Source organism: Oncorhynchus kisutch, linkage group LG13, assembly GCF_002021735.2.
Source record: "Oncorhynchus kisutch isolate 150728-3 linkage group LG13, Okis_V2, whole genome shotgun sequence".
Taxonomy (NCBI): domain Eukaryota; kingdom Metazoa; phylum Chordata; class Actinopteri; order Salmoniformes; family Salmonidae; genus Oncorhynchus; species Oncorhynchus kisutch.
In genome coordinates, this window is record NC_034186.2 from 59,675,679 (window position 1) to 59,703,348 (window position 27,670).

General features: G+C 41.2%; 2 protein-coding genes across 12 annotated transcripts in view; both read left to right on the top strand.

Moving 5' to 3' along the window:
* The first annotated feature begins 483 nt into the window (after nucleotides 1–483).
* LOC109901735 (PHD finger protein 1-like) lies at nucleotides 484–15,992 on the top strand. Of its 2 annotated transcripts, none has more exons than XM_031786733.1 (15): nucleotides 484–1,121; nucleotides 1,687–1,765; nucleotides 1,871–1,952; nucleotides 2,637–2,723; nucleotides 3,239–3,333; nucleotides 3,887–4,035; nucleotides 5,453–5,548; nucleotides 6,035–6,103; nucleotides 6,327–6,450; nucleotides 6,825–6,892; nucleotides 7,154–7,291; nucleotides 9,320–9,398; nucleotides 12,300–12,412; nucleotides 12,675–12,758; nucleotides 12,895–15,992. In XM_031786733.1, exons 2-15 carry the CDS (start codon nucleotides 1,688–1,690, stop codon nucleotides 13,193–13,195), a joined length of 1,563 nt encoding a protein of 520 aa, XP_031642593.1. In that variant the 5' UTR covers nucleotides 484–1,121; nucleotide 1,687; the 3' UTR covers nucleotides 13,196–15,992. The 2 variants fall into 2 exon arrangements, with proteins under 2 accessions (XP_031642593.1, XP_020353295.2); XM_020497706.2 differs by having other exon boundaries at nucleotides 7,154–7,285.
* A 1,288-nt stretch (nucleotides 15,993–17,280) lies between these two features.
* The window catches only part of LOC109901733 (ras/Rap GTPase-activating protein SynGAP), a 110,058-nt gene continuing 99,668 nt past the window's right edge, over nucleotides 17,281–27,670 (top strand). For 3 of the 10 annotated variants that reach the window (XM_031786735.1, XM_031786737.1, XM_031786738.1), the window contains exon 1: nucleotides 17,281–17,656. In XM_031786735.1, coding sequence (XP_031642595.1) covers nucleotides 17,635–17,656 — 22 coding nt within the window. In that variant the 5' untranslated portion in view covers nucleotides 17,281–17,634. The remainder of the gene's footprint in view (nucleotides 17,657–27,670) is intronic. The other 7 variants (XM_031786740.1, XM_031786736.1, XM_031786742.1 and 4 more) reach the window with 4 other exon arrangements.

Here is a 27,670-nt window from a genome sequence, read left to right on the forward strand (position 1 = left end):
TAAGAGGAAATGTATAGGACAATTATAGACTATTGTAAATCACATTCATCAATTCCCTTTGATGACTACAGTGACAAGTGCTCAAAGTAATCCAATCCTTAAATGATCCTTAATTACTTAGGCATAGTAGGCTAGCTTTGTATAGTCCAAAACCTGAAAATAGGCTTATCTGGCAAGGGGACCACAAAGACTGCACAAAGTAACTCTATATAAACAATCACAATGTTTAATATACATATTGTATATTGCAGCCTAGGCTATATAATCAAAATGTGTAGTAATTTTAAGAAATTTGATCATTTATGATTACATTATGATTATAGTTTTATTTTAGCTGGAAGGAAATAAAAATGCTTACTATAGCAAGAAAACTATTTATTGTGCAATTTACTGAATGGGGAAAAAAAGGGAAAAAAAGTGAATAACACGTGTGAGCGCAGCTCCCACTAGCCCTTCTAAAACTTTCTCCAGGACTCCAAACTTGCAGCACACTTCTTCGGGAGGTACCAATTAACTTCCACTAATTGCCCACTTAAACTCCAGCGACTATCGTCGTCGGCTGATTTTTAGCGGGCTTTTATCACAATTTGGTTAATTCTTCAGAAAACACAGTTTGCCTTGTCATAACGGTTTAGAGGTAATTTCTTCGGATGTTAAGGTGTTCCCGCCGCCGTTGACCCGGTCCCCACTATCTCCCTCCCACTCTATCTCTCGGTGTTTTATGTCTGCGTCACAACAAGTCGGTCGAGAAAGAGGCAGGGATGATGGCGTCTCTCGCGGGTTGATTCGCGTGCTGCTCTGACAAACACGCTTAATAGCATCAGTAGGTGGAGAAAAGAGAGCAAATGCACCGGAACATGACGAAACTACGTCGCGGAGGACAGATAGACCATACAGACCGAGAGAAAGACCGACGTACCGACGGTGTCTCACTGACGACTTGACAGACATACGCGCTTGGCACAGACACATACATGCACATCCACTTTGGCACACACGTAGGCTTCACATCCAACCGGGCAGTAATTGAGACGAGAGGAAAACAGAAGGGAGAAAATATTTCATGTCAAGCCGGCACAGGAATCGCTGTGACCCCAACGGAGAGGAGTTCGACTTGACAGGTAGCAATGGCTCTCTGTTCATCCAGCAACACTGTCTATGTTAATTTTTATTGATCTGAAAACGCTATTATGTATCATGTGTCTCTTTGACTTGAGTGCCTGCACTGGAACAACCGCTGGATGTGCAGAGATTATGTCCATAGGCTACAGCGATTCCTTTCTATTCAAGTTTGTCGTTTTCGATTTTCAAAGAGGATACAACACAGAAGTGCATGAGAAAGCAAAGTATAGAGGCGTACAGTGGTGTTACAATCAAACTACAGTGCAGTCATCATGCAGTGGTGAATGCATTTTCTCACATGTGTTGTCATAATGGTTTGTCCTGCTCCATGCATGGGCATTTACACTCATCATTAAATCTGCTGGATTCTGACTGTGGCTATGCTGGGTTTGTGAGAATGCAACCCCTTATCCACTCCAGCCCAGTGCCCATGGAACGATAAGGCCATAAACCTCTGTCGGCAATGGCAGCAAAGTATCCAGTAAATAAATTGGATTTCCATTTCACATGAGCCCCCTCGTCTTCCTCACCCCTTCTCTCTCTATCTCTCTCACTTCTCTTCAGGATGGGGGGAGTAAGTGAAGGGGATGATGTGTTAGCTCGATGGAGTGATGGACTACTGTACCTCGGCAATGTGAAAAGAGTAAGTGTGTGTGTGTGTGCGTACGTGCATGCATGTGCGCATTTGGAAAGTATTACATTTAGGTTTGAGTGAACAATTCCACTCTGTTTCCATCCCTCTCCTCAGGTAGATGGAGTCAAGCAATGTTGTCTGGTGAGGTTTGAGGACAACTCGGAATTCTGGGTCCTAAGAAAAGACATTCACTCTTGTAAGACTTACAACTTACTCTTGTTTTCCTCAGTTAACACAAAACATTTTAATAGAGGGGTTTTGGGCACTGTGGAATTACTTTTGAAAAAAGGAAATATCCCCTAAAATGTTGATACAAATATTTCATACATATCTGCTCTTTCTATAGAAAGGGGGCTAATTGAGGATGCTCCAACTATTATCATATTTGAATAATCTTTACTTTTACCCTACCTTGATTCACTTCAGGGAGATTAAAGAAATTCATAAAATGTTTTTAGATTTTTCTCTCAGCTTTGAAAAGTTTGTTCTTAATTTGATGCTCTCTCTCCATTCCGATCCATTGTAGTTCAAAAGAATGTTGCGCAATTAATGTCTCTAGTCAAGGTTGAAATACAACATTCCCTGGAAATATTGGCAATTCTGATGGGGTACTTTTAGGTGTAATTGGTGTATTTATGAATTTATTAGTGTAATGACTCCATAGGGAAATGGCGCCCCCACGTAGGTAGTGTAAAGTGGAGGGAAGCACAGCCAAATATCCACATGTCAAAAGGAGTGAAATCTGAAAGGGTGCAGGAGACCTTGAAATCAATGAAGTGGCAACGAAATGAATCAATATACATAAATTAACACTGTTGAGTGATCTCTCTCTCTTTCTCCCCCTCTCTCTGATACTCACTCATTTTCTCTCTTGCTTAAGTCTCAGTTGGAGTGGAAGAAGTTTGCTGTGTCTGTGATGCCCCGCCTCTTAAAGAACCTCTCATCAATTGTCTTAAATGTCGTCACGGTAAGATAACACAGCATGTTATGTACTCTTCATACAGGTATTTTCAAAGAATAATGACGGATAGGCACAACTATTTTAAATAACGTTTTAAAAAACAATGGCATCTATTTTTTGTCTTCAGGTTTTCTACCAGATAATATACACTGAGTGTACAAAACATTAGGAACACCTTCCTAATATTGAGTTGCAACCCTTTTGCCCTCACAATAGCCTCAGTTGTTGGGGGAAATGGACTCTACAAGGTGTCGAAAGCGTCCCACATAGATGCCGTCCCTATGTTGATCTCAATACTTCCCAGAGTTGTGTCAAGTTGGCTGGATGTCCTTTGGGTGGTGGACCATTCTTGATACACACAGGAAACTGTTGAGTGTGAAAAACCCAGCAGCGTTGCAGTTTCTAATGTTTTGTACACTCAGTGTATAATATCTCATGAAAAGAGACAAGGAAAAGGCCTCCATCAGTAACATATCCTCAGTATGTGAATTACAGTAAACACTCTCTCCATTCCATAAAAGGTTATCATCCGGAGTGCCACACTCCGTCCATTGAGCCGGAAGCTGACAGCAATTCTTGGATATGTCGGCAATGTGTCTTTGCAGTGGCAACCAAGGTTAGACTGCTAATCTTTGTTTCACACTCTGCCTCTTGGCTCAGGGAAAATATCCAATTCAGACTTGTAACATTTAAAAAAAAATCTATCCAGAGGATTTCAATACCAGTGTTGTGTTAAACAATGTTGTCAATGGATATATCTGAAGGAAACCACAGAAATGTTTACAACTCTGTATTATTCACCATAGGGATTAGATACTCCTCTACGTTGTGCCTGGACATCTGACCAGTTCGTCCATGCAGATTGTTTCAAGATTATACTGTATTATAGTTATTATGGTCAGTAATTCATGAATGCTCCAATTCTGTACTGTAGGTGTTAGATGAGGGAGCATTGTGGTTAAGGGCTAATTGCTCATCGGTCAATGTCCATCTCATTGACCTGACTTTTCTCAAGATATTATCTCACTCAGCTGACCTACAATAAAATGAGATGAATGGCTTTTTCTGGATAGTTCCCATCCACAATGTCATCTATCTTGAATGTACTGACATGACCGTGAGTGGAGAGGTCGCTGTAGTGAATCGATTGAATCAAAATTGTCTTTCAGAGAGGGGGAGCCATCAAACGAGGACGGTTTGCCCGGCTCATGCAAATCATGAAACTTCGGCTGCCCTATCAGCTGTCATCTTTAGACTGGGACCCACAGCATCTGACCAACCAGCAGCAGTGTTACTGCTACTGTGCCGGACCTGGAGAGTGAGTGACAATTTATAGCTTCTAACAGATGCCCTCAATAGATAAATTATGTTATACAACGGGTGGGTCTAATCATGAATGCTGATTGGTTAAAACCGCATTCCAGATGGTGTCTATTCTACAAGTTACCACTGGCTACGTCTATGATGTTAAAATGCTTATTTACTCTGTTCCATCTGACTGCGCAATCCACTGATCTCCACTATAAAAAGCATCACGACATTATCTCACATTTCTTTGAGACCAACATTTAGTTTTTAACATCAGAGATTTGTATGAACCTTGGTGTCTGTCTCTCTGACATTTGCAACATTGTTTCAACATTCAAATTCTATCTCCAGCTGTCCCATAGTAACAAACGTGTTGGGAGTCGGGATGAGACAGACATGTAGGCAGCTTTTCTCAGCCAGTTGAAATTATGAATCAGCATTTTTATATATATAAAACGAAACAAAGTGCAGCTAGTTTGTTGCTTTTCCATCTTCAGTTTGAAGTGATTGTGTTAGCTGTGGCGTTGGCCAGCTCCTCTGAACAGCAGTGTCCTAAAGAGAGAGCACATTTTCTATGCCAGGCGAAATCGTGCATCATTAGCTCATTGTTACGGATGTATCCAAATAAATGACACTAGAAAACAGCTTAAACAAACGCAGCTACTGTTATTCTGGCTGCACTGTTTAACGTGACTGTAAGTTAGCCGTAGTTGGCTAGCTAGCAAGCAAGAATAACAATTTTGCAAGTCAGTATTTCAATGGAACATTCAGAACAAACGACTGGGTCGCATCCATAGATACAGAACAAAAAGACTGAACGACTGGGTCGCTTCTCTGGCAACCAAACCGATAGAACGAACGACCAGCCTGCTTGGGTATCAACCCTAGATTTGTGTCGGGACTATATCTTGTGGAAGGATGAAATAGTATGAATAAATTAATCAAAATAACGTTTATAAGGAAAATATGTCAATCATTATTTGAATATGTTGTTAACCCGTTGTATAAAAGTGATAATGCTCTCAAAGCCCGTGTTTGGAGGATATATTCGCATGGTTTGCCGGCCTTCGACTTCGTCTCGGTTTTAACAATACCCATACTAATATATCCTCCAAACACTGTTCCTCGGGCATTATCACTTAATAATAACATTTTATAACTAGTGTTTACCACATGTATTGGTCAATAAGATTTACTATTCATTTTCCTTACCGACAAAAACAAATAGAATATTCATGTCGGAACCCTGTATGTCCTTTTCACCATTATACAGCTCTCCTGTCAAGACATAATGTGTTTTTCAGTTGAGTATTGCAGCCTCTTGAAAAATACATAATATACTGTACTCTTGTCAGGTGGCCACCAGATGTTAGCTATGTTTTAGGCCATTGGGGAGTGTGGTTAATGTTTATATTTATCAACTGCAGGTGGAACCTGAAAATGTTGCAGTGTGGAAGTTGTGGTCAGTGGTTTCATGAAGCTTGCACACAGTGTCTGACCAAGCCGTTGTTATACGGAGACAGGTGAGTCAGAATATTGTTATCTATAACCTTGTACTGCTCCTTTGCATTACCATTGTCAAACCATAACAGAGAGGTTATAAAACTGGCAGTGGTAGGGCTAATGCTGTTAGTGTTTATTGCTAATAGCAGTGCAGTTGTTATTCTGCCTCTCTGGTGTCCAATGTAATGTGGTAGATGTAAAAATGAATTCAAATTAGTCCAGTCCGCTACACCATTATTGTCACATTAACCATCTGTATTATCCTACTGGTTTAATGCCCATGATATATTATATTACTCTTTGTTTCTGCATAGAAAAATACTTTTTGAGATTGATGGTGAGGTAGAATGTGGTGGGTTGTTATATCTGCTAAACAAGTGATGGAAACTGGGAAGAATTTGCTGACAGCAGCAACCACATGCCTTGTTATGTTTCCATTGGCTTTTATATCTGGTCAATCACAGACAAAAATAGAATCATCTGTGTTTCCTTTTTTTTTCTGAAAGGTTTTATGAGTTCCAGTGCTCAGTCTGTGCAAACGGACCAGAGACAATTCAACGGCTACCCATGAGCTGGTAAAGCTATACAGTATCTGCTAAAAGACGATTACATAATTTAAACTGCAGGGATTATCACACTGAAACACTCTTGAAAACCATTTTCTTGTGACAGGTTTATTGAGTCATGTGGGTTACAGTATGTTAATTCCTCTTGCTCAATGATGTAAGGAAAAGCTTTGTGGTGTGAAAAATGATGAACTAACTGTGTCTTTTCCTGGTGTGTTTGTTGTAAATACAGGGTAGATTTGGCCCATTTGGTGCTCTACCACCTCTCCTTGTGCTGCAAGAGAAAATACTTTGATTTCGACCATGAAATCATGTCGTTTGCCAATGAGAATTGGGACTCTTTGCTTCTAGGCTCGGTATAAACATTTCCTCACTTACGTGCTATGATGAAACGATGTGAAAGTGTTAGCTAGCGTAATTTTTAACAGTCGTGGTAATTATGTGCTTTGATTTCATTAGCTACTTGTCATTGTTATTTAGCACATTTTAAATGGTAAACATCACTTGTATTTTATGTGGCTCTCAGGTACTACAGTTGCATTTAAATCAGTTATACACTTTTTTAATGAACTGTTCACAAATCACATTAATAACTAACTACGTTATCCATGGAAATGTTTACCTTTCACCAATGAATGTCAATGTGTCTCCAAATGTATTAACATTTGTTTCAGGCTACCATCCACAGTGTTAATCAAGCCCTTGATTTTCATTCCTCCCTGTCCCCCAGCTCTCTGACACACCAAGGCAAGATCGCTGTCACAATCTGCTCAACGCTTTGAACTCCAACAAAGACAGGTGAGAGCCTGCATATGATGCGAAGAATAAACAGAAGCCACAGCTATGCTTGACCAGATTTATGATAGCATTGCTTCTGGAATTGTACATAAGGGTAAAGAAAATACAGTTAGTTAATTGTTTCTTAACTCTTTGATATTGTCAATAGAACGATAAGAAAACATAGACAATAATGATAACTTGTTTTAAAAAGAACGATGACCTGACTTTACAAAGTTGTTGTCTTTTGAAAGTTGTCTTTTTCTCTGTGACGTCATCCAGGTTTGTCTCTGGTAAAGAGATCAAGAAGAAGAAGTGTCTTTTTGGGCTCCAGGTCCGAGCTCCGCCTCCCCTGACCTCTGATTCGTCACCTCTCATCACTGACCCGCCCATCAACATCACCCAAAGGAGAAGGTCAGAGTAAGGACAACTTCTGTGATTATTATTCTCTCATCATCACAAACACAAGCCTCAGGACCCAACCCTTTATATGGATACATTCATTCTAGTAATGAATTACACATTTACAATAGTGAAAAAGAGCGGCACCTTGTAGACGGTGGTCCTTCAAGCTGGATAGGAACAACTGTTCCTAACTAAACAGGCACCTGTGTGCCTCATTAAGTAATTTAAGGGAAGGACTCACTTATTTCACACTGGTGAATATGTTTATAACTAATATTTTCATCAATAAATACATCATCTATAGTGTGTGTGCATATGTGCGTGTGCACATTCGCATGTGGACATTGATTCTCTTGCTAAACATTCTCAACACCATCTTCTCTTTTATTCTCTATGGGCTTAAAATAAAAAACACCACATTTATACCCTGACATATAGTACCAGTCAAAAGTTCGGACACACTTACTCATTCCAGTGTTTTCCTTTATTTTTACTATTTTCTACATTGTGAAATAATATGGAGGACATCAAACTATGAAATAACACATATGGAATCACGTAGTAACCAAAAAAGTGTTAAACAAATCAAAATATATTTATATTTGAGATTCTTCAAAGTAGCCATCCTTTGCCTTGATGACAGCTTTGCACACTCTTGGCATTCTCTCAACCAGCTTCACCTGAAATGCTTTTCCAACAGCCTTGAAGGTGTTCCCACATATGCTGAGCACTTGTTGGCTGCTTTTCCTTCACTCTGCGGTCCAACTCATCCAAAACCATCTCAATTGGGTTGAGGTCGGGTGATTGTGGAGGCCAGGTCATTTGATGCAGTACTCCATCACTCTCCTTCTTGGTCAAATAGCCTTTACACAGCCTGGAGGTGTGTTGGGTCATAGTTCTGTTGAAAAACAAATGATAGTCCCACAAAGCGCAAACCAGATGGGATGGCATATCGCTGCAGAATGCTGTGGTGGCCATGCTGGTTAAGTGTGCCTTGAATTCTAAATAAATCACTGACAGTGTCACCAGAAAAGCACCCTCACACCATCACACCTCCTCCATGCTTCACGGTGGGAACCGCACATGCAAGGATCATCCATTTACCTACTCTGCGTCTCAAAGACAAGGCGGTTGGAACCAAAAATCTCAAATTTGGACTCATCAGACGAAAGGACAGATTTCCACCGGTCTAATGTCCATTGCTTGTGTTTCTTGGCCCAAGCAATTCTCATCTTCTTATTGGTGTCCTTTAGTAGTGATTTATTTGCAGCAATCGACCATGAAGGCCAGGTTCACACAGTCTCCTCTGAACAGTTGATGTTGAGATGTCTCATGTCTGCAGTTAACTCTCATGAACTTATCCTCTGCAGCAGAGTTAACTCTGAGTCTTCCTTTCCTGTGGCGGTCCTCATGAGAGCCAGTTTCATCATAGCGCTTGATGGTTTTTGCGACTGCACTTGAAGAAACTTTTAAAGTTTTTTTAAATGTTTCCGTATTGACTGACCTTCATGTCGTTTTTCTTTGCTTAATTGAGCTGTTCTTCCCATAATATGTACTTGGTCTTTTACCAGATAGGGCATCTTCTATCTTCTGTTTACCAACTCTACCTTGTCACAACACAACTGATTGGCTCAAACGCATTAAGAAGGAAAGGAATTCCAAAAATGTACTTTTAGCAAGGCACACCTGTTAATTGAAATACATTCCAGGCCGGCGACTACCTCATGAAGCTGGTTGAGAGAATGCCAAGAGTATGTAAAGCTGTCATCAAGGCAAAGGGTGGCTATTTGAAGAATCTCAAATATAAAATGTATTTGGATTTGTTTAACACTTTTTTGGTTACTACATGATTCCATATCTGTTATTTCATAGTTTTGATGTCTTCACTATTATTCTACAATGTAGAAAATAGTCAAAATAAAGAAAACCCCTGGAATGAGTAGGTGTGTCCAAACTTTTGACTCGTACTGTAGTTTTCTAAGTAAAAACATTGCACCACTCCTCAAGTTATTGACTGTGTCTCTGTGTTGTTATGTGGAGTAGCCCATTTTCACTGCCCTGCCAGAGGAGAGCGGTGGGGCCAGAGTCACGCAAATCAAAGCGGCGCATCATGGAGACACAGGTCAGTGCTTCTGTCTCGAACCAGGCATCAAGGGAGAGATCAGCCACCAGCCGCCTCCTTACTGCATAGCAAAGAGCTGCCTGACATTGGAATGACTTGTCAGTCACAGTTGTCAGTGGGTGGAGAAAAGGTTCTACTTATAACCAGTGTTGTCTGTTTACATGTTCTTCAAAGCCCAGCCTACCCCTCATACACTATTGAATTGAAGCTACTTTATCGTTTATGACTCGATCGAATATGACAACATGTTATGGTCACGGGTTTAGAAATATATATTTTAATATTAATAGAAAATACACATCCTTTTATACTACTGCTCAGGCCTGCTCCCTTATCCTGAGACAATAAATGTTATAGACTGGTCGTATTTCAGCAGGCAGCACTTCCAGCAGACTGTTGTATCCTGAGCGGACATGAATCATCTGCCATCTTGGGGCAGGTTGGTTATCCCAGGGAAAGTGAGAGGGGAAGGTACGCTGATATGCGGCATCTGGGAGCACTTCCAAGTGCACTTTGCAGTCGATTACAGTTTGGCCAGGTGGCTCTGGCGCTTTGACAATGCAGCATTGACAGAGCACCTCGATTTAAAGGGACAGCGCACTAGTAAGGGGAGGGGATAATGCTAGTATACCACTGCTGTATTTACTGTATATGTTGTAGGTCACAGTCCAGCATTGGAGGTTGACAGAGCTGAGGGTGTGCTAAGAACTGAGGAAGCAAAGGATAGATGGGATAGAGTACTGATGCTTTTGTTGTTATGGTAGCAAGCTCACACTGTAAGAAATGGTACCTGACATGCTGACCAGACCGGACACGTTGCGTGCTCGAGCGTCGCAAAAATAATTTTAGAAATCCTTGTTATTCAATTATTGCACCCACACTGCTCTCGCGCGCCAACGAGCATCTGCGACGCCATATAAGTTAAACGATGAAAAAGCCTGGAAGGAGGAGAGATGACTAGAAACGATTTGGTTGGCTGTTTTATGTGTGGATTAATTGTCGGAGTAGAGGTCCTTGTGCATTTCAGGTAAAATAACAACTCAATGTTTATATCCCAGGACAAATTAGCTAGCAACAGCAAGCTAGCTAAGCCGGACAAATTAACATTAGCTAGCAAAAGCAAGCTAACTAGCTAAATTGCCATACATGTGATTTTCGACCTGTCCCCAAATTAATGTCATCGGTTCAGAGTTATTTTTTGATATTTTAACCTGCGTGTCGTGATCGCGTTTGGTGTGGGGGGGGGGGCAAAATAAATGTATGCACGATGGCGCACGCGCGCAGCCGGTTTGGGTTCCGTGTCAGTCTCCACAATATGAATCTACTTATCATAGGCAATGGAGGTGACAGATATACACTATATATATACAAAAGTATGTGGATACGGCTATTTCAGCCACACCTGTTGCTGAACATCACACAGCCATGAAATCTCTATAGACTAACATTGACAGTGGATAAGAGCTTAATGACTTTCAACGTGGCACCGTCACAGGATGCCACCTTTCCAAAAAGTCAGTTTGTCAAATTTCTGCCCTACTAAAGCAGCCCTGATCAACTGTAAGTACTGTTACTGTGAAGTGGAAACATCTAGGGGCAACAACGGCTCAGCCGCAAAGTGGTAGGCCACACAAGCTCACAGAATGGGACCTCCGAGTGCTGAAGCTTGTAGCACTAAAAATTGTCTGTACTCGGTTGTAACACTCACTACCGAGTTCCAAACTGCCTCTGGAAGCAGCGTTGGCACAATAACTGTTCGTCAGGAGCTTCATGAAATGGGTTTCCATGGCCGAGCAGATCACCATTCGCAATGCCAAGCGTCCGATGGAGTGTCACAAAGCTTGCCGCCATTTGACTCTGGAGCAGTGGAAACGCGTTCTCTGGAGTGATGAATCGCGCTTCACCATCTGGCTGTCTGATGGATGAATCTGGGTTTGGCAGATGCCAGGAGAACGCTACCTGCCAAAATGCATAATGATAACTGTAAAGTTTGGTGGAGGAGGAATAATGAACTGGGACTGTTTTCATGGTTCAGCCACTTTTTATCCAGTGAAGAGAAATCTTAACGTGCACACGATTACATTCTCGACTATTCTGTGCTTCCAACTTTGTGGCAACAGATTGGGCAAGGCCCTTTCCTGTTTCAGTATGGGCTATGCCCCCATGCACAAAGCAAGGTCCATACAGAAATGGTTTGTCGAGATCGGTGTGGAAGAACTTGACTGGCCTGCTCAGAGCCAGGCCTAATCGCCCAACATCATTGCCCGACCTCACTAATGCAAGTCCCTGTAGCAATGTTCCTACATCTAGTGGGAAGCCTTCCCAGAAGAGTGGAGGCTGTTATAGCAGCAAAGGGAGGACCAACTCCATATTAATGCCCATGATTTTGGACTGAGATGTTCGACGAGCAGGTGTCCACATACTTTTGGCGTGTAGGACATGGATCATGCTATGCCTTGATGAGACCTAGTAAGTGATGATAATTAAGTGAATCGTGATACAATAGCAATATCATACTGTAAATAATGTAAAAGTTGCTGCAGCAGTGTGTTCGCGGCATACAATACAAGTGTGGGATGTGGAATTGTATTGCAGGTTTAAAGCTGTCACGTGAAAACATATATTTCCTTTTGGAAAGACTAGCCCTTTGTACTAACAAAGTTCCAGCGTCCGGCCTTTTTAAAGGTGAAATGCAATTGCATTTTTTAAATGATATGTATCAAATGATACAGTATGTTAACAGACCTTTTGGTTTTTATTTAGATGTATTCACAAGCAGTATGGATTCTTCTGTAAAGATAACATGAAAGGGCATGAACTGGAGTATCATGTCTAATGTGTGTTTGGATCCACTGATTTGGCGTCAGAACACTAGCTAATCAGTGTTTCTCCTGTGTCCAGCCTTGTCCGCCCCCGGTCCCAGCCACCCCAATAGATCTGGTGCCATGTTGCCATGGCTACGTAGGTGGAACTAACCTCTACAACTCCAGGAAGGAGGAGGAGCTGAATTTGGGGTTGGTACTGTTATTGTATTGGTTACACTTTACATACTGTATAACAAGTAATAATGCATTGTACTATATTTACAGAGTGTTACTGTTTTTTTTTTTTTACATTACATCCTCACTGATACCCTTATCAAATCAAATCAAATTATTGGTCACATACACATGTTTAGCGAAATGCTTGTATTAGGCAGTGTGTCAGTGGAAATCCATGCATTGTTGCTCTTTGTCCGTTTAAAAAAAAAAGTTTATATCCCGGCTCTTTCCACAGCTCTCCACCTAAGAGGATGTTTGCCCTGTATCACCCCACCTATAACGGAGCCCCAGCCATCTCTAGAACCCTGCATCACTATAGGTCAGTATTAACCACAGCTCCTCCTGCTCTCTGGGGACTACCCTCAATCTAGACATATAGAGAGGAAACCATGGCTGTGCCTGGATGACAATAACAAAAAGTATGATGTGAAATATTCATCTCTCTCTTTCTTCAGTGCGGAAGACCCTTGTCGAGTGCCGCCCCCCTGCCTCCCCTTCTCCCTGTCATCCTCCCACCATCACCACCACAACAACCAGCAGCACCACCAGCACCAGCCTGGCCAAAAGTTGGATCCGTGCCCCTCCCTCATGCTGCGTGATGTCCCTTCCTATCCGGGCGGCGTGGGGGGCGGGGGGGATGGGTCAGTTGCCAGGGGCTGGGGGGGCGGGGACGGGGTAAGGATTTTGGCGAGGCGAGTAACGCCAGACGGGAAGGTCCAGTACCTCGTGGAGTGGGGGAACGTGAGTGTGTACTGAGAGAAAATGAGAGAGAGATGGGGGGGGGGGTGGAGGGAGGATCAACACACCAGAGTGCTTGGCAGCAAAGAGGGGATATTGGGGAGAGAGAGAGAAAGAATGACTGTCGTGCAGGTGCGACATCAGAAATGTGTGGCAACTTCAAGTACAAGCAAAACAAAAACCCCACACAAGGCAAATCCAGGTTGCTCAAACAATATCGCCTCCATTCTATATCATCACACTAAGTGTTACTATATCTCCCTCTTTGCTAGTGTTTCCCCTATATTTGTACTGTATACCTTTGGAATATGCCTTTGCATTTATCATGTTTACGTTTGAAGATTGTATATACAGTATTTGATTATAGGCAATTTGTTATGTTACCTATTGTCATACTTGATTTACATTATATTATGTAATAGAAATATATTAGGAGCCGCAACAGGGCTTTTGTTTTATAGTTAGATTTATATATTCACAATATATTATTATAGAATGATTTGATGATGTGGTTGCATAGTGCCTATTTGGATTGTGCATCTGCAGATTGAGAAGTTGACCTGAATCAAGGGATCAGGTGATTGAAATGTATGATAACTATTCTATAAGGTTTTCTTCCTCATCCACCAATTGCAATGGAAGAGTCACGACAATGTTGTGTAGGCTTTCACACACAGAATTAGTGTAAAATACATTCCAAACAAATATCAAAACACCTCAAGATTACTGATCAAAATCTTTGATCAGATAGTCATGGAAAATGGCCGCTCGTTGAGCCAGATTTCACTGTCAATTTGTTGAGGGGTGCTTTACATTCTTTTAGGGAAGAGAAGTCAACAAATTATGGTATTATGTGCAGGTGAAACTATTTGTACTGTTTTCCATTTTCAGGTCATAGACAGAGGAGTCAGCTCCTATCTTCCAGGTTTACACTGAGGATGAGAGATAGCGTTAACTCTGGCCCACTTCAATGCTGATACCTAAACCCTAGTCTGGACACTGTAGATCTGACAAGATTGGATAGATATGAGCAATATGGCTTATATTTAATCCGACCTATCAGAGGGAAAGGTGCAGCTTTCATCATATTTCTCATATATCTGATCCTTTCAGATGTACCCAAGTGTCTAAGGGGTAAGGGCTATGGGTTTGTGTTTGATTTGAAACTGGGCACCCGGAGATCATAGTGGAACAGGAGGTTGTGTATAGAACTCTAGAATATCATAGTGCAAGGTTCAGAGTTTATATTTATACAGATCCTTTATTTCTGCCTTTTGTGGGATAAAACACAGATAAGAGTAAATGTATGTGTTGTATCCCCCAGAAGACAGATTGTGTTACAGGTGTAGTTACAGTAAATAACACAATAGGCAGTTATACTGTTATAATCATGTCAACAGAAACCATGTTCAGTCATTTTTTTTAAAACCACAACAAGATGTCGCCCATTCCCCAGATTGAAAGATGCCATCTCTTACTTAAGCAATAAGGCCTGAGCGGGTGTGGTATATGGCAAATATACCACGGCTAAGGGCTGTTCTTAAGCACAACCAAATGCGGAGTGCCTGGATACAGCCCATAGCCATTGTATATTGGCCATATACCACAAACCCCAGAGGTGCCTTATTGCTATTGGTTAACAACGTAATTAGAACAGAAAACAAGTAATTTTGTGTCATACCTGTGGTATACGGTCTGATATACCACATCTTTCAGCCAATCAGCATTCAGTGCTCGAATGACCCGGTTTCTAATAGTGAATAGATGATTGCTCAGCCTAGTCTCATAGACTAGACGTAACATAGTAAATGTAAATCCAGAACACTGAAATTAGGATGATATGTTACATTTGGTATGGTTAGATAAGACAGAAGGATACTTAAGGCAAAAAGGAAAGTAATGTGGTTGGTCAGAGTGGTAGGTATATAACGCAGATGACTAGCAACCCAAAGGTTGCGTGTTCGAATCTCATCACGGACTTTACCATTTTAGTTTATTAGCAACTTTGCAACTACTTACTACTTTTTAGCTACTTTGCACCTACTTAGCATGTTAGCTAACCCATCCCCTAGCCCTAACCATAACCCTTTAACTTAACTCCTCACCTTAACCCCTAGTGTAGTTAACGTTAGCCACCTAGCTAACTTTAGCGTTAGTCACCTAGATAACGTTAGCCACAACAAGTTGGAATTCGTAACATATCATACGTTTTGCAAATTCGTAACATGTACAAATTACAATTCCTAACATCTAATTCGAAATGGATAATGGACATCCACAAATTAATACATATCTAATTGGAGTGTCACAGATTTACATTTACTATGTTACGTCTACCCCTGAGTCCAGGTTGGATTGCTAAGTGTTTGGCACGTTTCTAAATGGCAGTGCAGGTCAAATGTACCTCCCAACTCAGTCCTTCCCATCCCAGTTTAGGATTTAGATCATTCTCAGTGAATTTGGCTGTAGTTGAATAGGAAGAGGTCTGTGGAACCATCAGTTCGATGGTAATGAATGTATCTGTATGTTTTCTATGGTAAAGTATGTCTATAGACCCGTCAAGTGTTCGTTACTGTAGGTTATAGATGGAACTATACAAAATGACTTCAAAGGACTGGGGTAAATCTGATTTTTGAGTTGAGGAATAAGAAGCTAAGAGAGTCTCTATAGTCTTCTCTTTTTTATTTGTAGTCGAGTCCAAGTTTGGTTTGATGTATTTTTGGACTTTTGGTCAAATTACGTTTCTACATGTATAACCTAGGCTGACACAGCCAATGTAAAATTAAAAACATTAAAAGTTGCCCTTCACATCTTACCAATGTGCGTTGAGTTTTTTCAGTCCATTTCTTGTTTAACTTACAATATGTATAGGCCTATTTGTATTTACAGTAGGCTAGCCAATAATAATATATGTTGAATTGCACTTCAGATAGTTATTTTCTATTCTATTCCATTTTATTCTATTGGTATAGCAATAGATTTCACACCCCATTCACATGTAGGTATTTTGTGATGAATCAATAGCCCTTCTGCCAGGCAAACCAACTGGCTAGTCCTTATGGCTCTGTTGCCAAGAATCTCTTTGCCATGGCATGTCAAGAGCAGTTGATTCATTGCAGTGACATTTCAGATAGCCTACTGAATCTTAGAGGGCTATGATGATGCCTACTGCAGTAACTGTATGTTACCTGTATAGATGGTGTCATTCTAATTAGCAGATCACTATTGGCCTTTACATAGGTCGTTAGGCCGAAATGTATATTCAGCATGAAAGCTTTGGATGTAATTATGTGTAATGCATGTACTTACTTACATGTCCCACTAGGAGGAGGTGTAAAGGAAAGATTAAAGGGCATTACCATTCGGTCTCCAACTGCAGCTGCAAGAGTCTACCGCCAGGTGGTAGCCATAATCCAAGTTTGACACCGTACTGTGCAGGCAGGTGAAGCAACTGAGCCGATCAGGACGCCATGTTGGCTCTATGGACCACGATTGGATCCAAGAGGAAATCATCAGCTTCCAACTGCACACGTGATGCCATTCTTGAGCGTGATAATGTGTAGGTAGACTCCAAATCAATTTGTGCATGTGTACATTGGACGAATACAATGCACATGTATAACTAATTTTAGCTTTGTTCCTTTTAGGACACCAGCAACTTAAAATGTGGCGCTAAAAATGATCAATAGCTTTATCAATAATTTTGCCCATAATCTCTGTATTGGAACAAAAAAGTTCAGGAATAAAGATGAAACCATTTTGCTCTGAATTTAGTGCCTACGGCCAAATGTGTGGTTCGTTTTGACATTTGAGATGAGTTGGTGACCATGTCACCAGACGTAGGCCTACAGCCTAAAATAAGTTTCAGACTTCCCAATAGTCTAGTTTATAGCCTACCACCAAAACGAGAGAATTATAGCGAACTGTATTGTAGGATACCGCGTTATTGGCAGCAGCACCAATCGGTGTAGTGTGTTTGTGTGTGCGCACGTTTGTGTGTGGCTGTGCGTGCGGTGGCGTGCGCGTTTGATAGCGGTAGAAGGGGCCGTAGTCAATAAGGCGATTTTAGCCATCATTGCTTCTTGAACTTCAAGGAGCAAACATGGAACATACAATGCTTAGATAGGCTATAGATATAATGGAAAGCGCACACACGCGCGCACTCACTCATCCGCCCCCTTTCTCTCTCTCTCTCTCTCTCGTGTTTTCCCCCCACACCTCAATAACGGTGCGTGCGATATATTTGTGCATATATTTTTTATTCACGGGGATACATTTTCAATGTCTTTTGGCGGTCGTGGATTATAATTTATATTTCTGAACAGCAGTGGAATATTGGCTAACATCGACTCCAATTGTGAATAGCGTATTCCTTATTTTCTGACTGGTGTGTGGTATTTTTGTTGCATGCCGAGAGACTGTCAAGACTCGAAGACCACGTTCAATGCCGTTGGAACATGTCCTATGTCCCCTTTCAAGGTAAGATAACAATATTCCACTATTGCATCTCCCTCCCTCCCCCTCATCTCTCTCTCTCTCTCTCTCTCTCTCTCTCCATCATACAATACAGAATTTAGCAAAGGGGTGCGTTAACGCGGCGTAGTGGAAACACAGGCAGGTACAGCAAGAGGTAGTGTCTTCGAGGTAGCTACCTACCTGGTTTTATCACTGTGTGCCAGTCAATATGTCACTTTGCCTGTGCACGCTGGGTAGGATAGTCCATCGTGTTGCAATGTGCTGAGGTGTGCATGCCTGCTGGTATCACATTCTTGCAAGTCCATTTCCCTGTGTCCTTAGATCATGGTCATGTATCTCCATGACACTGTAACTTTGCCCCTCTAGTATTGAGTCATATATATTCAATGTGTGCAGTAAGGAGCCTGAAGGGGTACTTATTTGCTTGTTTTTGGAGACTCAATATTTAATGAGTTTGCGGTGGAGGAATATGGTCCATGAAAGTGTATGTTCAAGTCAGTTCCCTTGGAATTGTGACACCGCAACCATGACTAATGCTGTGTGAACGTGAGCTTTCAAACCCTTTGTTTGGGGTAATATATCTTGTTGATTGAGCGATTGACCGTATGTGTAAAATGTTATGGTTACTTGAAAGTTTGGTGGGACTTTGAGAGATCCAAGGGTTGTATGGTACACTGAGTCCAGTCCCTATTACCAAAGTAGCTCTGTACAGCAACTGCACATCTTGTGTGAGGAGAATGTATGTGTGTGTGACAGAGAGCGAGAGAGGGGAAGGAGAGAGAGTGAGAGAAAGAGGTAAAGGGAGAGAGAGAGAGCGATAGAGAGAGGGGGGGGGGGTGAAGGAGAAAGAGAGAGACTTGAGGCTGCTGAGGTGTGATGTCTTGTAACACCGGGTACAGTAAGGACACTGCTGTACTTTGTGCATTGACAAAGTTCAAACCCAACTCATGTTCGGCAGCCAATACATGAATGTCTTACAGTTATCAGTCATTCAAAGAGAATGGCCAGTTCAAACTCTGTAGTATGATGCTTTTGGTCATCTTCTAACACATCACAAGCAGAAATAGCCCAACAGCCACTTGTGTGAGCACAGCAATAGAAGTTGGTTGCATAATATTGGTGAGATGTTACGCTACTGTACGCGAGCCCACTCTTGAGAGATCACTGCCAGAAAAATGTGTGCACAGTAGTATTATACCTTCAAAACCTGTGTCAATAGGAATGTACAGGCTATACTCTTTCCACTACAATAGATGGCACCATGAACCTTTTAGATGTAACAGGTTTTCTGGGTAGAGGAGTCTGTGTTTGAATCTCAAGGTAATGTTATCAAAATGAAATCAGGTGATCAGTCACATCTTTTTTTAAACTTATGGCTGACTGAACAGTCGTTCCCTATAAGAACACTTGTTTTATCTCTCCTTGACGAACACCATGCCGAAATGCATCAGTTATAAAGTTGTTAGACTGAAAATGCCATAGAAATCGTATAGTATTTTGTGAGCCAACCCAGTCATGTCGATTTTACAGTAGTTTGATACAGCAGCTCCTGTTAAGCATGGGCATTCATTTTAAAGAGACAGTGCACCGCCAATGCGCTGACTGCAGCACTCCTCTCGTGTGACATAAGGGGCTGTCTTACACCCTCCGCCAATCGAACAGTGCCAGGAACCATCATCTGTTAGGCTATTACTGTACTGTATGCTCGAGATCTACCGTGTTCAATGATCTGTCAGGGGAAAAGCTCATTCATTTTCCAATGGGTGTTGAGTACATTGGAGTTCTGTTTGCAGCGGATTGACGTGTTATATAGAATTCATTCTAAAATGAGTAAATGATGCCACTCACCAGATACCATCTCATCTGATGTCAATTCATTATAGTGATTCTGGCATTTTGTGAGTTAAAGTGCCCGCTGTCCAAGTTTCGTGAAGTTGGGAATTCAAACGCCGACTTCCCTCGAGACGTGAAAAGTCAACGTTCAAGAGCGTCAAGCGTGACTACGCCTCAGCCTTTTCCAGAGATGCTAACAGCTAGCGTATGCATGCAAGCAAAGACAGTGTTGTTCGGTATCCTCAAGGAAATATCGTATTCCTAATTTTGGCCCACAGACGTAAAGTCAATCAAAGTTCAACTGCCCCTCATTTGCTTGTATCTGCATACTGTTTAGCATATTCATGGCACAGTGCAGCGAACGTATGAATAAGCACAGGAGGTGGCGTAGAGCAGTTTGATGGCAAGATTGTTTACACATATTAACATTTACTGGCAGATGCTTAAAGGTCTTTGGTTTTGTACTAGGTCAACCAACGACTTGCCTTTATCATAAAAAGTGTTCATAATACACCAAGGACCATGATGCTATACGGCACAGCAAGATCGGGTCCAGTTTGAAACATGTTCCAGGCTATAAAGTATTGTGCCTTGTGTTACATAACCATTCTTAAGTGAACGTGTCCACTGCAGCATGTGTCATTCTACCAAAGCACAGTATAAAATATACACGGTTTATTACAGGGTATCACAGTGCTCCAATGTCCTTGATGGTTTCTGAGTGTGACATGACAAAGTGTCCTCTGGGTAGTGTCAGCAAAAATGTTATTTTGAGGGCTGCCCCCCATAAGCCATGTTGTCTGGGGGGAAGGACATGTTTGTTGTGGTTGAAAGACCGTACAATGATATTGTAATAATGCTAATAGCAGTAGTCCAAAAATGAAATCAGACAAACTGAATGTTTTTTTGCTACTGTAGTTTGTTTGAGTACTGGGCGAGCTCATTAATTATAATAATTCACATTTCCTGGCTCAAATTAAGATCCTACATCTGTGGTCTATGGATATAGGGCCATGTCAGGGAACTCTCTCCCCCGTGAACAGTTCTAGTACAGTGAGTTCAGGCATGCCGCTAAGCCTCTGTCCACGGCTCCACTCCCTCACTATCTCTCTGTTCCCCAGCAGTACAGATTGAACCTGGTGGTGAAAAGGCCCAGACATACCCCATCCGCTAAGAGCCTTACTGCTGATTCTGAGGAAATCTACAGATTACAAATCTATCTCCCATCAGAAATGAGTAGCTAGGAGAAATGGTTGCTTAGTGCAGACCACACTATGGGAGGGGGGCCCACTTATTCAATTCCACCGCAAAGCCTGGAGCCCAATGACTCGATGAGTTTGTGTTTAAAGGATGCTCGTCTTTTGATTGATCCTGTCAGGATTCACTCATGGCAAAAGGTCAGGATGAGCTATCTCCTCTCCTATGCCAATCAGAGGGCTGCCAATCCGGGATAATGGTTGGCTCACAGGCCTTCCAGACATTATGTCATTGGATCCCACAGATTCTCATGATGCACAGGCAGGTTGTGCCTTCAGACCTGGAGATATTCAACAACTTACTGTACATATGTCACTATATTAGTAATAGAAAAAATTATATTAGTCATGGAGACAAAATGGAGCAGTTATTGGATGTTTTTAGTAAAGGTCGACCGATTATGATTTTTCAACGCCGATACTGATACCGATACCGATTATTGGAGACCCAAAAAAGCAGATACAGATTAATCGGCCGATTTATATTCATTTATTTGTAATAATGACAATTACAACACTACTGAATGAACACTTATTTTAACTTAATATAATACATCAATAAAAATCCATTTAGCTTCAAATAAATAATGAAACATTCAATTTGGTTTAAATAATGCCAAAACAAAGTGTTGGGGAAGTAAAAGTGCAATATGTGCCATGTAAAAAAGCTAACGTTTGAGTTCCTTGCTCAGAACATGAGATCATATGAAAGTTGGTGTTTCCTTTTAACATGAGACTTCAATATTCCAAGGTAAGAGGTTTTAGGTTGTAGTTAATATAGTATTTATAGGACTATTTCTCTCTATACCATTTATATTTCATATACCTTGGATGTTCTTACAGGCACTATGTGCAACAGTATAGCTTCCGTCCCTCTCCTCGCCCCTACCTGGGCTCGAACCAGGAACACATCAACAACAGCCACACTCAAAGCAGCATTACCAATCTCTCAACAAAAGCCGCGGCCCTTGCAGAGCAAGGGGAATAACTACTCCAAGTATCAGAGCGAGTGACGTTTGAAACGCTATTAGCGCACACCCAGCTAACTAACTTCCGGCGGCGATAGAGATGGTCGCCTCGCTTCGCGTTCCTAGGAAACTATGCAGTATTTTGTTTTTTTTAACGTGTTATTTCTTACATTGGTACCCCAGTCACCCCCCCCCATCCACATCGACGGGACAGTAGTGGAGAGGGTAGTAAAGTTTTAAGTTCCTCGGCGTACACATCACGGACAAACTGACTTGGTCCACCCACACAGACAGAGTTGTGAAGAAGGCGCAGCAGCGCCTCTTCAACCTCCGGAGGCTGAAGAAATTCGGCTTGTCACCAAAAGCACTCACAAACTTCTACAGATGCACAATCGAGAGCATCCTCTCGGGCTGTATCACCGCCTGTTACGGCAACTGCTCCGCCCACAACCGTAAGGCTCTCCAGAGGGTAGTGAGGTCTGCAGAATGCATCACCGGGGGCAAACTACCTGCCCTCCAGGACACCTACACCACCCGATGTCACAGGAAGGCCATAAAGATCATCAAGGACAACAACCACCCGAGCCACTGCCTGTTCACCCTGCTATCATCCAGAAGGCGAGGTCAGTACAGGTGCATCAAAGCAGGGACCGAGAGACTGAAAAACAGCTTCTATCTCAAGGCCATCAGACTGTTAAACAGCCACCACTAACATTGAGTGGCTGCTGCCAACATACTGACTCAACTCCAGCCACTTTAATTATGGAAATTGATGTAAAAAATGTATCATTAGCTACTTTAAACAATGCCACTTAATATAATGTTTACATACCCTACATTACTCATCTCATATGTATATGTATATACTGTACTCTATATCATCTACTGCATCTTTATGTAATACATGTATCACTAGCCACTTTAAACTATGCCACTTTGTTTACATACCCTACATTACTCATCTCATATGTATATACTGTACTCGATACCATCTACTGCATCTTGCCTACGCCGTTCTGTACCATCACTCATTCATATATCTTTATGTACATATTCTTTATCCCTTTACACTTGTGTGTATAAGGTAGTAGTTGTGGAATTGTTAGGTTAGATTACTTGTTGGTTATTACTGCATTGTCGGAACTAGAAGCACAAGCATTTCGCTACACTTGCATTAACATCTGCTAACCATGTGTATGTGACAAATACAATTTGATTTGATTCGATTTTATTTCACATTGGTTACACCAGCCATTAGGCTGATAGGCTTGAAGTCATAAACAGCGCTGTGCTTGCGAAGAGCTGCTGGCAAAATGCACAAAAGTGCTGTTTGAATAAATGCTTACGAGCCTGCTGCTGCCTACCATCGCTCAGTCAGACTGCTCTATCAAATCATAGACTTAATTATAACATAATAACACACAGAAATACGAGCCTTTGGTCATTAAGATGGTCGAATCCGGAAACTATCATTTCAAAAACAAAACGTTTATTATTTCAGTGAAATACAGAACCGTTCGGTATTTTATCTTACGGGTGGCATCCCTAAGTCTAAATATTGCTGTTACATTGCACAACCTTGTTATGTCATAATTACGTAAAATTCTGGCAAATTAGTTCGCAATGAGACAGGCTGCCCAAACTGTTGCATATACCCTGACCCTGCATGCAATGAACGCAAAATAAATTACACAATTTCACCTGGTTAATATTGCCTGCTAAACTGGATTTCTTTTAGCTTAATATGCAGGTTTAAAAATATATACTTCTGTGTATTTTTTTAAAGAAAGGCATTGGTGTTTATGGTTAGGTACAGTCATCCAACGTTTGTGCTTTTTTCGCAAATGTGCTTTTGTTCAAATCAAATCAAATCAAATCAAATGTATTTATATAGCCCTTCGTACATCAGCTGATATCTCAAAGTGCTGTACAGAAACCCAGCCTAAAACCCCAAACAGCAAGCAATGCAGGTGTAGAAGCACGGTTTTGTTAAATCATTCCCCAGCGTTGCATCGATTATATGCAACGCAAGACACGCTAGATAAACGAGTACTATCATCAACCATGTGTAGTTATAACGAGTGATTATGATTAATTGTTTTTTGTAAGATAAGTTTAATGCAAGCTAGCAACTTACCATGGCTTCTATTGCATTCGCGTAACAGGCAGGCTCCTCGTGGAGTGCAATGAGAGGCAGGTGGTTAGATCGTTGGACTAGTTAACTGTAAGGTTGCAAGATTGAATCCCCCGAGTTAACAAGGTGAAAATCTGTCGTTCTGCCCCTGAACAAGGCAGTTAACCCACCGTTCCTAGGCCGTCATTGAAAATAAGAATGTGTTCTTAACGGACTTGCCTAGTTAAATAAAGGTATAAAAAGAAGAATTTTAATCGGCAAAATCGGCGCCCAAAAATACAAATTTCTGATTTTCATGGAAACTTGAAATCGGCCCTAATTAATCGGCCATTCCGATTAATCGGTCGACCTCTAGTTTGTAGGGATGATTGAATGGAATAAAAAGCTGATACCTAAACACAGTAGGTTTCACTTGCTTATGTATCATTAAAAAATAACATTTAGTAAAGGTGTGATGTTAGTTTGTAATGTACAGGTAGGATCTTAATTTGATCAGCCTGTTTAAAAAGACATTTGTAATTTCCACTTAGAAATCTCAGACTTCATTTTCCCTTACGAAAATGTCCATGCATTATAATCCACATAACAATTCAAATTTCCAGCTGCTGTAAGATTATTTTTCTGCTGTAGCAAACTGGCTCAAATTAAGATCCTACATCTGTAGAATGAAACATTACTTTTATGTTTTTGGTTTATACACATACTGTACATTAATATTATTTCTATGCAATTAAATTATTTTCACAGTATAGGGCTTTTTCAAACATCCCTTTCTGACCCTTTTCCGTCAAAATATCTAAAATAAATGTCCTGACATAGCTTTCGGGCGAGTCTGAATTCCGCACCGTGTCATTTGCGATGCTGATAGTCCAGCCTGTGATAAGTGCACCCTAAAAGAATAGATTATTAAAATACTACTGTGGTGCCTCAAGCAGGATTACAAATGGGAGAGTTGGGCTCACAAAGATAATGTTCACTGAAGCCTTGTTCGTACCTGGGACCCAGAGTTACAATGAGAACCAAGAGATATTGCACTGTAGGGTAGATCATCAGTCACCTGTTGAGATGTTCAGTTCCAGACATTTTAAGTCTATTTTCAGTGTTATGTGTACATTTCACACTTTTTGGGGGGTTACACTTGATGTAGGATGTCATAATGTATAGATTGCATACATATTACACGCAGTTGTAAGAATGACGTGGTGGTCAAATCAGGCCATGACAGTAGCAGATCACCTCACATTACTCATTATTATACTATAGAACCTGACATTTGAATGTTAGTTTGTTTTCTGATATGGCGTAAGATTTAGGAGAGTTACAGTAGCCAGTCATGGCGCCATAATGTGCTGACAGGACTTCACAGCCATCTTATTACAGTGTTATAAAGGCAGACGGCTAATTCAAATGTGCTCTCAAACCGTCAATACCATGCTGGCGATGGGCTAATTCGTCCCTCCTCTCTTATGATGCTAATAGGTGGCTGATTTATGCAGTGTGCACTTTTACTGAAGGTGGTGAGAAAGGAGGTCCGAATTTTCACGGGATGTACCTCTCATTCACTTCAGATGCACAGATACTGCAAAGAAGAATGGTGCATTTTAATTAGCTGTAATCAAATACACTGATATGCTGATACTCAACGACAAGGCCATTGGACCCTGACATTTCAGAGTAGTCTATTACCATTTTAAAGTGTCTCACTATTACACATTTAGGGTTGTGTCTACTTCAGAAAAAGATTTGTCATTTTACAAGGCTCACAAGAATGTGTGTGTGTGTGTGCCGTGCATGTGCCATGCATGCTTTTGTTTGTGTGTGTGTGTGTGTGTGTGTGTATATGTGTGTGTGAGTGTGCTTGTGTACAGATGTAGGATATTAATTTGATCACCCTGTTGCAGGAGCACTTGTAGTGTATTTGAGGTAAAAAAGTCTTCTGAAGTTTGTAATTTCCACTTTGAAATTTCAAACTTGATTTTCCCCTACGGAAAATGTATCAACCCATTCAATATTGTCCATTGATTATAATCCACATTATGTCGCTGCAGGATTATTTTCCTGCTGTAGAAAACTGGCTCAAATTAGGATCCTACACATGTGCGTATGTGTGTTTGTTTGTGCGTGTGCGTGCGTGCGTGTGCATGTGTGTGTGAGAGAGAGAGTCTGTGTGTGTTTTTATTTTAGTGATTAACTTCTACTCTGAAGATCTCATAAAGGTTAGCAGGCTCACTCTGCATGCCTGGCGCTATATTTAGCACCTCATCTCCACCACATTTGAATCTTCACCACACAAAATATAAGTGCATTTCGACTGTATTTGCTGGCATTCATGCAATGTTTTAAGTGATATGCCCTTTTGTTATTTCAAATAATGAATCATCTAAATTGGAGTGGATTGTTGAGAGACTGGAAATGCAATCCAATTTCTAGTGTTTTTTTAATGTAAGTTTTCTTTTCTGTCCTAGTGGTTTTCAGAGAGCCTATCTTGCAGATGTTGCTCTGTTTGGAGTTGAGTTGTATGAGAGTGGAGATAATGGCAGAACATCCTGATCTCTTTGATCAGAGGCAGAGTCTAACTGGTAGAAATGGACTGCTGGGAGAGGAAGGTGTGAGACACCTATGAAACCCTTTTAATTGTAGTTTCTCGCTTCAATGCCATGTTTGAAGACTCATTTCCTGCATGAAGATACTACATTGGATTTCACAGTCACTTTAACCACAGAACTGGCTTCAAAGTGTCTCAGTTTGTTTGACCTAGCGAGTGGTGAGTGTTCATTTTAGCTAGGGGTGAAAAGTTGACTGAGATTGTGTTGACCAAGCAAGCGGGATGTCAGAGCTGGATAACCCCTGGTTTGAGATGAAGAACATGACACACAGGATTATATGGACTGAACAAAAATATAAACGCAAAATGTAAAGTGTTGGTTCCATGTTTTATGAGCTGAAATAGACATTTTCATATGCACAAGAGCGTATGGAATTTCTCCATAATATTGTGCACAAATTTGTTTACATCCCTGTCAGTGAGCATTTCTCTTTAGCCAAGATAATCCATCCACCTGACAGGTGTGGTATATCAAGAAGCTGATTAAACTGCATGATCATTACATAGGTGCACCTTGTACTGGGGACAATAAAATGGCACTCTAAGATGTGCAGTTTTGCCACACAACACAATGCCACAGCTATCTCAAGTTTTGAGAGAGCGTGCAACTGGCATGCTGACTGCAGGAATGTCCACTAGAGCTGTTACTAGATAATTTAATGTTAATTTCTCTACCATAAGCCGACTCCAACGTCATTTTAGAGTATTTGGCAGTACGTTTGCATGAGGCAAACGGCTGCGTGAGGCAAATGGTGGTACTGGTTTTCTTATCCATGCCCCTAAGGTATCTGTGACACGAGATGCATATCTATATTCCCAGTTATGTGAAATCCGTAGATTAGGGACCAATACATTTTTTTCAATTGATTGTTGCATGTTGCATTTATATTTTTGTTCAGTACAGGTTCCTTTCTAGGTTAAAGTATAATGGCCTTACCATCATTCCACACTGCCATTGACTATACACAGTCACTTTCCACCGACATGTGGGGCTGAACTTCAGAAAACCGATTCAGTCGCTGTCCACTTCAGTGGTGCTGAATGCAGAGGTAGAGTATCAGTGCTCAACAACAGCTTTGCTGTCCAAAACAAGTTTTGTTTATTTGGTTTTACAGTTGACCTTTTTCATATGAGAGAGTAAAAAAGAGAGAAAGCACAAACAACTATATATTTGTGCAACTTGTTCAGAGGGGAGCTAGTTAAATGACACTTATTTTGTAG